General features: G+C 42.9%; 1 protein-coding gene across 4 annotated transcripts in view; it reads left to right on the top strand.

Moving 5' to 3' along the window:
- Nucleotides 1-14,856, top strand: part of KCNIP4 (potassium voltage-gated channel interacting protein 4) — a 411,322-nt gene that overhangs the window by 45,794 nt on the left and 350,672 nt on the right. The window contains exons 1-2 of one of the 4 annotated variants that reach the window (XM_081020174.1): nt 4,168-4,263; nt 4,535-4,677. The exons of the other annotated variants lie outside the window; for them this stretch is intronic. Coding sequence (XP_080876300.1) covers nt 4,536-4,677 — 142 coding nt within the window. The 5' untranslated portion in view covers nt 4,168-4,263; nt 4,535. Of the gene's footprint in view, nt 1-4,167; nt 4,264-4,534; nt 4,678-14,856 lie in introns of those variants that run through there. 4 annotated transcript variants of the gene reach the window in all.

Below are 14,856 nucleotides of genomic sequence, written 5' to 3'. Positions count from 1 at the left end.
GCCATTATTGTCATTTTTTGGTAGTATTTGTGATTACTTTCTCAGCAATAACTTCAAAAACATAAGCTGTGGATTGCTGAACACCAGCTGTGTTTTGAAAAGCACTTGGCTAAGTGGATCCAGTATATTGCCCAAAGTAATGAAAAGAATGATAGGGAATTGGAACTTTTTTAAAACTGCTGATTATTCCATTAAATATGGCTTCAATTATTCAGCAAACTCAACAATCTGATCTTTTAATGCAGGAACAAATGATCCTTGGGAAGGTTTGGCGTCATATGCTTTGAGTCTTGATTTCATATCCTGCGACACAGGATTACCCAGTAACTTTCTACTGGAAAACAAATCTGCTGGAAATCATGTGCAAAAATAACTGCCTCACAAGAACTATTGTCCTAATAGTTGTGGTGACAAAATCAGAAAGATTTCCTCTCTCCCAAAAATTACCTTTGCAATTGCTAAAGCCCTGTCTATAGAAAGACTAGCAAATGCATTGAAATTGTTTCTGGGTTGTCCTATTTCAGATTGCAGGTTACAGATCACATGATTGAAATTGTGTGTGTGTGTGTGTGTGTGTGTGTGTGTGTGTGTGTGTATCTCAACCCCCTGGAAATAATAATAAATAAAGCATGTCAGGAGGTGTTCTAGCCTATCTGCTTGACATTCTATTTTTCCCTGTGTCAGATTATTACTATTTTTATGATATTGGGGGGGGATGGACCCAAACATTGCAGTTCTTCTGAATGCACTCTGGAGCGAAATAATTCAGCAGCAGATTTTATCTCATGATCTGCTGTTTGTCTAGATTTGGCAATAAATCTTCATGTGACAGAGATGAGCTGCCTAAAGCTATCAGTGAGACACACACACACACACACACACACACACGTGTGTGTGTGTGTGTGTGTGTGTGTGTGTGAAAGGCATAATAGTGAACATGGAAATGTGGGCTATGATCACACTATCTTCCTAAACAAATTGGATTTGTGTTTTTTTTTCTGAAAACAGTGCCGTCATAAGCTTTAGGAACAATGCTTTATCAACAAACATGTTGCCTGACCTGACCGTGAATGGATGAGCTGCTCTGATGTCACAGCTGGGCATGCTGACATCATAAAAGTCCACGGGATGCCAGTGACTTAGGTACTCTGATGACTTGGGTGGGGAAGAGAGGAAGAGGTTGATCGTTTGGTGGTAAGAAAGCCTGTTGCAAAGGAGGAATGGCAAGATCTTACATAGCATTGCTGGACATAGCCGGAATATGGCTGTCGGAAACAGTGTCCTGGCAGAAATAACTGAAGCATCTGGGCACAAAGCTCAACAACCCCCAACCCCCTCCCCCTTAAGAAAAGCTCCACAACAACAAAAAAGCTAAACTCAACGACTTTTGTGTCCAGATTTTCACTTTTTGAAATATGGCAACCCTATATTACAATGTTAAGGACCATAAATAACTTCAGAAGGACACCTTGCACTTTCAATCAGCAAAGGGGAGTGAAAGTTGGCTGTATAAGCAACTTTACTCTGGAATTTACAACAGAATGGGCTGTTGCACTTTGAGAACAATGAATGCATCTATGGTGGTGTGATTTCATAGCTTCATAATATGCACAGCTGCTGTACAACACTTGATACTTGTGCCTGTAGGGAAATAATAATAATAATAATAATAATAATAATAATAATAATAATAATAATAATTTATTATTTGTACGCCCGCCCATCTGGCTGGGTTTCCCTAGCCACTCTGGGCAGCTCCCAACAGAATACTAAAAACATGATAAATGATCAAACATTAAAAACTTCCCCAAAACAGGGCTGACTTCAGGTGTCTTCTAAAAGTCAGATAGCCTGCAGGCAGGTAGGGTCTCAGCCTGCGTACCAGATGGAGCTGATAAACAGCTGCCCTGGACACAGAATTGACCTGTGCCTCCATGGACAGCTGTGAGTCCAAAATGACTCCCAGGCTGCGTACCTGGTCCTTCAGGAGCACAGTTACCCCATTCAGGACCAGAAGAAGAAGAAGAGTTTGGATTTGCTATCCCGCCTTTCACTCCCTTTAAGGAGTCTCAAAGCAGCTAACATTCTCCTTTACCTTCCTCCCCCACAACAAACACTCTGTGGGGTGAGTGGGGCTGAGAGACTTCAAAGAAGTGTGACTGGCCCAAGGTCACCCAGCAGCTGCATGTGGAGGAGCGGAGACGCGAACCCGGTTCCCCAGATTAGGAGTCTACCGCTCTTAACCACTACACCACACTGGCTCTCAGGGAGTGCTCCACACTGGAACCACCAGAAGGCCCTTGGAGCTGGACCTCAGTGTCCAGGCTGAATGATGGGAGTGGAGATGTTTCTTCAGGTATACTGGGCCAAGGCCATTTACGGCTTTAAAGATCAGCAGCAACACTTTGAATCGTGCTCAGAAATGTACTGGGAGCTAATGAGAACCGGTGTTATGTGGTCTCCACTCTGGGCGGCTTCCAACAAAACACTAAAATACAATAACCTATTAAACATTAAAAGCTTCCCTAAACAGGGCTGCCTTTACATGTCTTCTAAAGTTTGGTAGTTATTTTTCTCTTTGACAACTGGTGGGAGGGCGTTCCACAGGGCGGGTGCCACTACCAAGAAGTCCCTCTGCCTGGTTCCCTGTAACTTGGCTTCTCGCAGCGAGGGAACCGCCAGAAGGCCCTCGGAGCTGGACCTCAGTGTCCGGGCAGAACAATGGAGGTGGAGACACTCCTTCAGTTATACTGGACCAAGGCCGTTTAGGGCTTTAAAGGTCAGCACCAACACTTTGAATTGTGCTCAGATACGTACTGGGAGCCAATGTAGGTCTTTCAAGACCGGTGTTATGTGGTCTCAGCAGCCGCTCCCAGTCACCAGTCTAGCTGCCACATTCTGGATTAGTTGCACTTTCCAGGTCACCTTCAAAGGTAGCCCCACATAGAGCGCATTGCAGTAGTCCAAGCGAGAGATAACCAGAGCATACACCACTCTGGCGAGACAGTCCGCGGGCAGATAGGGTCTCAGCCTGCGTACCAGATGGAGTTGATAAACAGCTGCCCTGGAAACAGAATTGACCTGCGCCTCCATGGACAGCTGTGAGTCCAAAATGACTCCCAGGCTGCATACCCGGTCCGTCAGGGGCACAATTCCCCCATCCCAGGACCAGAAAGTCCTCCACACCCACCCACCCCCTGTCCCCCCAAAACAGTGCTTCTGTCTTGTCAGGATTCAACCTCAGTCTGTTAGCCACCATCCATCCTCCAAACGCCTCCAGACACTCACACTGGACATTCACTGCCTTCACTGGTTCTGAATTAAAAGAGAGGTAGAGCTGGGTATCATCCGCATACTGATGTACACCCAGCCCTAGGGGAAAGAGGTGGACTGTAGAGGCTGCACTGATGTCTTTTGCTGATGCATCTTTGGGCTGGGCAAACAGGTGCCATCTATCCTTCTTAACTAGGCACAATGATGCCTAGTTTTGACTAAGTTTCTGATTCTTAGCTGCCTTCTTGGGGCCTCAAGGGAACAGACGAAGATTTCAGCACAGCTATTTTCTGTTATTGCTAGTAGCTTGGCCACTGGGTTGGACTCGCCTGACCTATGAGTCACTGTCCCTTAGCTCCAAGGCTTCACCTCCTGAGTTCCGGGGTCTGAGCCTCAGGGAACCAACTCAGAACCTTAATTAGTTGCTAGTTACTGAATATCAAAATAAGCCGAAAAAATATGTGCTCAGTTTTTGACGTCTCTTTCTAAAAAACCCCCACACTGTTAAAACAATTCTGCATCTGGCCACAGTGAAATAAGTCGATGAACTGCTGGAGAGCAGCTGTATCTCCTGCCTGGTACTGGGGAGGAGTGTCATGCAATAGAATATAGCCACTCTGACCTTGGCAAAAGATAAAATATGATTTAGGCATCAGATAGGAGAGTTCACACTAGATTTTCACACCTGACCTTTTAGGTACTCGTAATCTTTTCCCCTAGTACACTACCGAAGCAGTAAAGCATAAGAAAGAGAGAAATCACTATGTTACAAGTAATTTAAACCGCTTTTCTGCATTTGAGTGACAGTGGAATTAAGGCATTCTTAGTGGTATTATTCATTTCCTCACAGGCACAACAGCTGTCTTCCAGTAACCAGCTAGAAGGGTGCAACACTCTTTTAGAACAGAAATCTCAGAGAAGGGAAATCTCTAAAATAGAAAGGATAATAAGACTTAATTACAATTTCATTTGCCTAAACAACCGATCAAGGTAAGGAATCAAGATTTGTTTATAATCCTGAGATGTAAATGGGATGAAAATATGATTTGGGTTCTCTATAAATACGCAGTGTGATTGGATTCCTGTATAAAGGATGGGCTAAATGATTATCATGTAAAGTATGAACTTTGAGTCCAAAGGGTGTGAATTAAAAAAGGGACCTGTTTAAATGATTCAGCCTTTGTAGCTGAAGATGCACTTTGAGAAATCTGAAGATTCCTTCTATCCAGTAAAAGTTAAAACACCTAAAGTTATTGTTTAGGATGGCATTTTTGGCCTCTGAGACCAAGTGGAGGACTGAAGACTTCCACCATCCCCGAAGGAAACGTGGCGTTTTTACGAAAATGTGCAGAAACTGTTGTTCGGTGATACAACTGATTGTCCTGAAGCGCTCAAGTTCCACAGGTATTTTCTTTTATTGACAGTATTAGTTAAAGAGGCAGTGGTCACATTCCCTGGGGAAAGAATTGATGTAACCAAAAGAACTGTGTTGACAATGGTTTTTTGTTTTGTTTTTAATATCTTTTGAACCATCCCCACCACTGGCAAATGATTGGGTGCATTACACAATCTGCCACGTGGCATGTTTAACCCGCGGCTGTTCAGAGAAAAACTTCAGTTTATACAACAAGTATCTTGACATACCTTTAGTAATATTCTGGGTTGTGCCCAATGGCTTTTTTATAATGTGGTACAGTACCGTACATACTAGGATTCGCTCCTGCCTGTTTCATTTTGTGTCAGATGCCACTGCCTCTAGAGTTTGCCAGCATTTTCCATTCATCAGCAGGTAGGGAAATGGCAGGCCTAAATTCTACACAAAGAGCATAGGAAGCACGTGTGAATGTCTGTATGTGTGGTTTTGGAGATGGAATACAGGAGACCTCGCATAATACCGTATTTTTCCGTGTATAAGACTAGGTTTCCCCCTCTAAAAAATAATGTCAAAAATTAGGGGGGGGGGGCGTCTTATTACATGAATACATCTCCTCCCATTTTCTTAAATCGGAGTCCCCCAAAATACATGATTATCTTATACATGGGGGCGTCCTATAGACAGAAAAATACAGTACGTCATGGCCTAGTTTCACTAATGGGGAAGCTCCTTTGGCAAAAAAGCACTGTTGCATTATGGGTAGTGCCATGATGCCACTATCCATGTAAGAATACTTTGACTTCTGCAAGATTGTCAGAAGAGCGCCTGGACTAAAATTGTCTATCAAAAACTTCACTCTTCTAGTTTATCACCACAACAGCTACTTACTTTGTGTTAGAGTAAAGCAAACAGTCTAATTTGTTAGCGCCTAAATGATATCGAGCTTCAGAACAACTTGGCCGAAATAAGGATATTTTGCCCATGGTATGACTATTTTCCACCTTCCCATTTTGACTCTCTGGCTCCCTATCTGCATAACCTAGCAATTCTAAAATATAGGTGCGCTTTTACTCTCGCAAGATTGAATGTACTGCCCTCGGCTGTACTTGAGGGATGATTCCAACAGATTCCACACGAAAAATGCTTATGTCCCTGCAGTACTGAATCGGTGGCACATGCCCTTCTGGCTTGCCCTCTTTATAAAGACTTGAGGAATGAGATTATCACCCCTCTTTTATTGTGCATTCCGGGTCACCCAGTCACTGCCCCAGTGTCCTTTCTCTTGGCAGATCAAGATGGCAGATCAAAGGTTGCACGGTTTTTAGCTGGGGCAATCAGAATAAGATCCACTATTTGCCTATTGATTCAAAACCCTAAAATGTATTTTATATGATTGACTTTTTATTTCTATTCTTTGTATATCGTATTGTTGTTTTGTTGCTATGGCCGATGGCTGACGCAAATAAATTCATTCATTCTGAGTTCTCACCTCTGATGCTGCCAATACAGTGCCTGTTTACATTCTCCCCATCATCTGCCACTTTCTGGGTGGCTATTTGGAGGCTGGGCTGGGGAGCCCTGAAGTCCTGCCCTGGTTGCCCTTGCATATCCTTATCTCCTTATATAGTGCAGAGGTGGGCCAGAATAAAACTGATTACTGGTCTAGCTACCCAGCCAGGAATCCATTGCTTGGTCTGCTTTATTTCTTCAACTTCCATGAGAAATCTTCTTGACGTTAACCTTGAACTTGGCACAAGTTTTTGCTTCTAATCATCAATGTGTTGCCACCTATCTTTCATTGCAGAATTCATGCTGAACTGAACAGTGAAACTGTAGTACTCAGGGTAATAATAATAATAATAATAATAATGTTTTTAATTATTTTTATGGTACCGAAAGTAGTACACAGTTAGGTGCAAACTCACTGTCCGGGTTGTGCCACTTCAGACTATAGTTGGCTCACATAACGGATATTTCTGCCATATGTCTAGAGACAATGGATAAAACAAACATCGTTATCTGTACTGCTGGATAAGTGTTTAATGGTTTTTGTCTTTGTATTTGCTTAAAATAAAAAATAAAAAATGTGTGTTAAAAAATACCTCCTGCATTTGGGAAGGTAGTGCTACAGGGAGAATGATTCTAGACTACCTGAAATCCCAATTTCCTGTGTATGAGGACATTTTCGTGTGGAGAGGTAGTCATGTGAGCTAACAGCTGCAGCTTGAAGTAGTGTATCACAGACACAGGTTTACCACCTCAGTCTCGTGTGATGCTACAGTTTGACAGCAATTTATATCAGGTTCGCATAGGTATAATTGTGAGTGAACTGCTTCCCTTGGATTCCGTGGAAAAACTGAACCATTTGTCTTGCCAGCTCTGAAGGACTGGATGGATGAGAACTGCAATTTAATCCAAATAAAGGGGAAACACTCTTGTTTAGTGTTCTGAGATGAGATGTGCAGCCTAATGAGGTTATTAGATCAGGTGTGTAGTTTCTGAGCTGGCACTTTTTTTGTCGGCTCAGGTATTCTCCAGCTACCATTTTCTTTGGTCTTATGTTGGATCTTATGACAGTAAATTATGCTCTAGTTGCCTCCAGCTGCCGATGAAAACCATTCGGAACTTGAAATTGCATGCAATGCTGTCATCAGATTATTGAAACAAAATAAAAAAAATTCCTTCCAGTAGCACCTTAAAGGTAAAGGAACCCCTGCCCGTATGGGCCAGTCTTGACAGACTCTAGGGTTGTGCGCCCATCTCACTCAAGAGGCCGGGGGCCAGCGCCGTCCGGAGACACTTCCGGGTCACGTGGCCAGCGTGACAAAGCCGCATCTGGCGAGCCAGCGCGGCACACGGAAACACCGTTTACCTTCCCGCCAGTAAGCGGTCCCTATTTATCTACTTGCACCCGGGGGTGCTTTCGAACTGCTAGGTTGGCAGGTGCTGGGACCGAGCAACGGGAGCACACCCCGCCGCGGGGATTCGAACCGCCAACCTTTCGATCGGCAAGTCCTAGGCGCTGAGGCTTTTACCCACAGCGCCACCCACGTCCCTTAGTAGCACCTTAGAGACTAACTAAGTTTGTTATTGGTATGAGCTTTCGTGTGCATGCAAGGTAACTGAAGAAGTGTGCATGCACACAAAAGCTCATACCAATAACAAACTTAGTTGGTCTCTAAGGTGCTACTGGAAGGATTTTTTATATATATATATATATATTGTTTCGACTACGGCAGACCGACACAGCTACCTACCTGTAATCAGATTATTGGTGGAGTTGGTTGGTCAGAATATATTACTCTGACCTTATGAAATCTACATGTTTGTTCCAGGCTCAATCAAGGTGTTCAATCAAGGTGCTTGTTTTAACTTTTAAAGTCCTAAACAGCTTGGGATCTGGGTGTCTGAGATATCACCACTGGGTAGAAACTTCCAGATCCCCTCAACTGAAATTTAGAAATAACTCAAGTATTTTCTTCACAGTCAAGGTGTGTGTTGACAGTTTTCATAACCTCATTGGAAACTTAATTGAACACAGTAGTACAACTTACTTCCAACTAAAGATACATAGGGTTGCACAATAGGTACGTATAGGTAAAATCAAGGTGAGCACCTGACTCCTAGCAAAATTTAGATGATTTAACCTCCAGTTCAAAATAAGTTAATCATTAACAATTGTTTAAAAAAACCCCTCTTAAGATGACCTGACCCCTAGGATTGACTGCTCTGCTAAGTATTGCCAGCATCTGTCGCTTCTATTTTAAAAAGAACAGAGAGCTGGATACTGAAAAGCATGATTAAATTCTTAACCCTTTCATTTGAAGGGCTTAGACACTATTGCCTGGAAGCAATTGGGGGGAGACAGTAATTAAATTTGTGGTGGTGAGGAAACCTGTGATCATAGCTGTCAACTTACAGATTTGAAAATAATGGACCGGCAGCCTCGAAAATAAGGGATCAGCAGCCAAAATAAGGGATTTTCAGAGCACAGCTATGTTTAACTTCTGAGCCCTTCCCAGCCAAAGGCAGAAAGCCCAGCCAGCAGCCAAATGAAGCCTCAAGCAGTGGTTCCCACAGCGCAGCAACCCAGCAAAGGGGATGCAGCAAGGAAAACCACGGTCACCTCTCCGCTGGGAAGCGCTGAGCAAAGGCGAGTCCCCAGGCAACGCGGCCAATTTGATCGGCACAAGGCACGCAAGCTCCACCCCCCAGTCGTTCTTAGACTCCTTATTGGGTGAGCAACGCAGCCAAGCAACACAGTTGGAGCCTCCCTCCTCCCTGGCTGGCAGGCAGGGAGGGAGAGGAGCTGCTTCCTTTGAAACCCGGGAAATTTAAGGGACATCATCAATAAGGGACAGCAGCGGGACAAGGCGCTGGGATAAGGGACTTTCCTGCCAAATAAGGGACGGTTGACAGCTATGCCTGTGATACTGGATGTTTTTAGCCTCATCCTTGGGGTACTCTGCCAGTTAAGATCCTTTCAGAGCAGCAGTACTTACTTATACTGGTTGTGTTAGCTGAGGACTGCCTGGCCTTGGTGATGTGTCACCGTGAAGAGTTGCAGAATTGAAAAGGGTGATGTCAGCGGAAAGAGAGCTCTACCCCACGGGACACTCTTCAGTTAGGCTCAATCAAGAAAAGGAGGCAGCAGAGTATATAGAAAGTCATCAAGCCAAACCTTGAGGAGCAGATTGCCTTCTTGATTATTAAGGAGGGACTGCTAGCTGATTTCTTCTAATGAGGTCTGAGAATTACATTTGAAACATTTAGATGGATATATCCATGCAATCTGCAAGTGTGTGGATTGCATCCTTTTGAGTTGAAGCATCTAACTTGATTTCGGAAAAGTAGCCACGTCAAGTCTTTTGCAGTGCAAACAATCGGAAGAATATTCTGGCATCTTAAGAATAACAGATTTATGTTTGAAGTTTTTGAAGTTCAAATGAAACAAAAGAGAAAAGTTCTGGAGGCTGTTGGAATTCAGGATCTTGTGAAAAAGTGATGAGGCTCAATGAAATTCTGTGTTTTTGCCCAGCTTTCATTCATTTTGGTGGGAAAACTTACTGATGGAGTATGTCCCTTCTCTCCAACTGTTTCAGGAGGTTCTGAAGGAACATTAATATCTGTTTCTATGGTCGACTATTTCTCTAGGGAAACAATGAGTGGAAAAGCAGCAGATATTGATTGATAACTGGGGGTGAAATATCCCCAATATAGCATAGCTTTCTGAACAATTATTGGAGCTATGATGAAAAGGAGAAGCAGCTTCTGGTCACCAGTTAAGCCACTCTGTGTATAATTTATTCAACAAGATTCTAAAACACAGGCATTTTTTTATATAAAAAAATTGAATCTGTAGTCAACTGATAGTACTGCATCTTTGGACTCTGCATTCTATACTGTCACTGGTCCAGGGTCAGGACACTCGTGTCCTATAGGTTAAGCAGAGAAGTGATTTCCAAAGCAGAGCAGCTTTGTCAGGAGAGACAGCGAACAGAGTTGAATATGTTGTTGCTGTTGCCAGTGCAATCGACTCAGAGCAACCCAAATGATCTTTCTCCTTCCAGTGTAATGATGAGTAGCTAAACAGCACAAATAACCAGAAAACCTTATTGATACAAATGCATCATTATCTTTTAGGGAATTAAAAGGCACATTGGGAAAACAGTCTCCACCAACACAAAGTTTGAAGGAGACTTGAATTTTCAAAAGTATAAAATGGGGTGGACAGATGGAGGAGCAATAGCTGATGCTTAGGAGAAGCCAAGCATCTGACAGATTGGTATGAAATTAATGTACCATCAGAATCCAACTTGTCACTGAAGGATGTGTGACTGGTCTCTCATCTAGATGGTTATGGGCATTTTGAACTTGCTGCATTTCATCTACAATTAGACTTGCAGCCACATTGCACTTAATAGTGTAAAAAGGCAAGAAGTGATCATAAAAGGAGGATACTGAGAGGCTTTCGAATGTTGTTCCTGCAGGATCTGTGTCTTGGGGCGGGGCGTATTCAGCATTCCTCATCCCTGAAAGCAGCTGTGTAACTGACAGTGCAAAAGACCCCACTGTATGGCTGTAGCAAGGAACCTGGTTTGTACACAGATGGAAAATAGAGAGATGAAACTAGTTTGCCAGGTCTCCCAGCCTCTACAGATGTGGGGTGGACACGGCAGGAGGAGATGGCTTTTCAGTTTGCTCAGAACTTCCCCTCACACCTGGCTGGTGAGGCCATAGGTGGCAGCTGTCCAAAGCTTCCGCCCTCTGTAGGCCTAGAGCTCAGCATCCACAGATAAGCAAGCCAATTAGCACATATCAAATCAAGTGAATATAAACATATATGAGCTCATTCATGCAACAACTACCAGTTTGGGGTTATCTTGACTACCATTTCACCTTGGGTTATACGCAGGTGCACCTTGGAACTGTGCAAGAAAATGAGAGGGTGATGTTGATCGGACCCTGACTGTGTTGTTTTCCTTTTCCTCTGGAATAAATCCCTGCAGTTTTGGAGTCCTAATTGCTGTTGTCCTGTGCTCCTAACCAGGGGACTCTATTAATATGGAACCGTATGACGTGGGGCTGCCCGGCTGCTGTGACACTGTCCAAGGCAGTTTTTCTACATAGGTGAAAACAATCAATCATCTTCAGGCCAAGGTTGAAAACATGAACTCTGAGCATCAGAACAAATTAAATAGATGTTGGCACAAGTGCCGTGCCAGCTTTTAATCCATCAAACACCTGGAGGTGTTTATGTTGTTCAATGGTACCTCAGGTTACAGACACTTCAGGTTACAGACTGCGCTAACCCAGAAATAGTACCTCAGGTTAAGAACTTTGCTTCAGGATAAGAACAGAAATTGTGCAGCGTGGCGCAGCGGCAGCAGGAGGCCCCATTAGCTAAAGTGGTGCTTCAGGTTAAGAACAGTTTCAGGTTAAGAACGGACCTCCAGAACGAATTAAGTTTGTAACCCGAGGTACCACTGTAATCTTTTTCTTGCTAACAGTTGCTCTTGCACAGTCGTCATCAGGTGAACTTCGATGCTCTGTAAAATTGATTCGTCATGTGCTGAAAATTGGTTTCCTAAAACAACTTTATGTGTGTAAAGATGGATAAATCTTTTGGCATGCTGTGCTTACTGCAATTTAGTTTCACATTGCTGTATCTTCCCTTTCAGTCATCACTGCTAAGTGCTGCTCTTAATATAAAACAAATGATAATAAAACAATAACAACAATAGCATCAAGCAGCTGGCCTACTCGCCCATTATTTGTAATACAGTTTCTCCGCTGATCCTGGAGATAATGGAATGAAATTTATAGTCTCATTCAGGACACAATTCTAGTTTACAGGTTCAAATTGGGGGTCACAGTACAGCAGTGACAGAATGCACGACTTACATGCAGACAGTCCCAGTTTTAGATCTCCAGTTAGGTCCAGGTCTAATCCTTTCCAAGCTTACTCAGAAATCTCACTGACTATGTTGAATCAGAACACAACTCAAATTGCTTTTAAGGAAACAGGTCAGAACCATTCTGTCTAGCAAAAGATTTGGTTGAGTGGCTGTATTGCTGTGCTTGTGAGTTGACCGAGACTAAATATATTCAGGGTTTCACCTGCAGAATAAGCAAAAAAAAATTAAAGAATTTACAATGCTTAAGTTATAAAATCTGCTACATTTCCCCATGCAAACGCCCACACTTAAAAAGGCAATATTCTGCAGTGGCACCATAAATATATTAGTGTACTTTGATTATGAAGGTTGTTCATTTCTTTGTTGTTGTTGTTGTTACTACTATTATAAAGCACATTTTATTTCCAAATTCAGATAATATGACTTTTAATGTGTTTACTTTGTAGTTCGTTACTTCCTGAATATTCCAACTTGTCGTCGCCGTCCCCTGCCAACTTAGTAGACAACTGCCTGGCCTGCCACTGACCCCATCCTGCAAATGATATGTAAATATGAGGCGGCACCTGACTGCAAAGAGGTCACATTTGCATGGTTTTCCTCTGAGATCTGTCTTTTTTTAGGGATAGAAACTGTGGCTGGCATGGTCTTTCCATCTTTTCTGCTTTTCACTTGTAACTTTTATTAAATGTGATTGTTAGCCACCTTGGTCAGGAAAGGCAAGAATTTAGTACTTTAAGCAAATAGAATGATGCCATAAATTGACACACACACATTACTTTTCTTAGTTCAGTCATCAAATCTGAATGAACAGCTCATGAACTCCACCGTATTTGTTAGCATTGGCCTGAACTGATTATAATGATGATTATAATGCTTTGCATTTATGCGGTCATTTCAGATGTTCAAAGCATTTCACTTGTTGATGCCTTTCAGAAACACAGCTGTAGGTCAGGATTCTTATCTCCATATCACAGATTGCGGAGGTGGGGGAAGGCATTGGCGACAGAGGCAGGTTGCAAACGGCAGCCTTCTCAATTGGTAGCTCAGTTGTTTACCTCTTGATAGCCCTGGGGCTTTCATTGGGGGCAGCCTTGCAGAAAGAGGCCCCGGGTTATGGAATAAACAAGTATGAAAAAGTCTTGACTGCAAATATCACATTGCAGAAACCAAATAGGAAAACTGATTTTTGGAAAAAAAAAAACTTTTATAAATCACTTAAGTGACAATTGATTTTGCACTAAAATCTAATTGGATAATGTAATTGAAGAGCTATTTTTGGAGTTCGGTGCCAGCTGCTTGCACAGATGGTACAGATTGCGGGAAGCTCTTTGACAGTCGAAGGCCAGTTTGTTGGCGCAAAGAGGTTTGACTGGGTGGGCTGCTTTTCCCTTTCCAATGTATCTAATTAGTTGGCTTTAACAAAATGGACTGAAATCCATTTGCATGGCGTATGGCTGGGCAGGCAGTAGCAGGAATAATGACAGAGTGTAACCAGGCAAGAAAACAATGGCAAAGTAGCCGTTTGTTTTGTTATAAAAATTGCTTTGCTTTGCTTTGGCGATCACACGTAGCCAAGTAAGATTGTCTTCCATAAATACGGTTTTAACAATGAGTCCATAAGTGACTGTGGAGGCCAATTCTGGATCCGCACGTCCTTCCACAGTGGGGACATTGGTTTCCAGGCAGGAGTTGATCACGGTGTGGATTTGCCAAGCATGCCTTCCTCTTAGCACATTTCTCCCTTGCATCCTGAGTTTGAGTGTCTTCAAAGCCCATGACACCTTTGGTAAAGGCTGTTCTCCAACTGGAGCGCTCGCAGGCCAGTGTTTCCCAATGGTTGGTGTTTATACTACATTTTTTTAGATTTGCCTTGAGACAGTCTTTAAACCTCTTTTGTTGACCACCAGCATTACGCTTTCCATTTTTAAGCTTGGAATAGAGTAGTTGCTTTGGAAGACGATCATCAGGCATCCCCACAACATGACCAGTCCAACGAAGTTGATGTTGAAGAATCATTGCTTCAACACTGGTGATCTTTGCTTTTTCCAATATACTGGCATTAGTTCGCCTGCCTTCCCAAGTGATGTGTAAAATTTTCTGAAGACACCGTTGATGGAATCTTTCTGATCCCTAAGAATACATATGGCCATTGGTTAAATTACATATATAGGCTACAATCTGGGAGTGTAAACCACATGGAACAGTTAATTGTATTGATTCTTTTTTTAAAAAAAATATTTTATTAAGGATTTTCTTGTTTTACAGAAGTGTAGTGCCTTGTATTTTTTTTTTTTTTCATGTAACATTTTTACAAATCCGTTTCATTTGTTGAGGCATTAGGGGGAGAAGAAAAAAAGAAAGAAAAAAGAAAGGGGGGGTGGAGAGAGGGAAGACGGATAGGGGTGGGGTCGGGTGGCGGTGTTTCTATTATGTTTAATGTATGTAGAGTTTGGTGTCAGCGTTGCTTGTGTTGTTCACTTGTGTTCCTTTGGTGGTGAGAGAGGTTGGGGTTGGCCTAGGGTGTGATTGTTTGCTTGTGATTGGCTGTGGTGATCTTTGTTTTCGTGTGTGAGTGAGGTGGGTGGGTGTTTTGGATCAGGTTAGCCATATTGATTTGTATGCTGTTGGTGGATTATTGTCATTGTCCTGTTGGGCTGTGTATGTGATAAAGGGGAGCCATACCGGGGTAAAGGCGTCTTCTTCTGTTTGTCCCCGTGTCAGTTTCAGTTTATTAGTTAATTTTTCTAGTAGGGCTGTTTCCCATACTATTTGGTACCATTGGCCCATGCT

Source organism: Podarcis pityusensis, assembly GCF_964106645.2.
Source record: "Podarcis pityusensis genome assembly, chromosome: 9".
Lineage (NCBI taxonomy): Eukaryota > Metazoa > Chordata > Lepidosauria > Squamata > Lacertidae > Podarcis > Podarcis pityusensis.
This window is presented reverse-complemented; position numbering and strand designations above follow the sequence as displayed.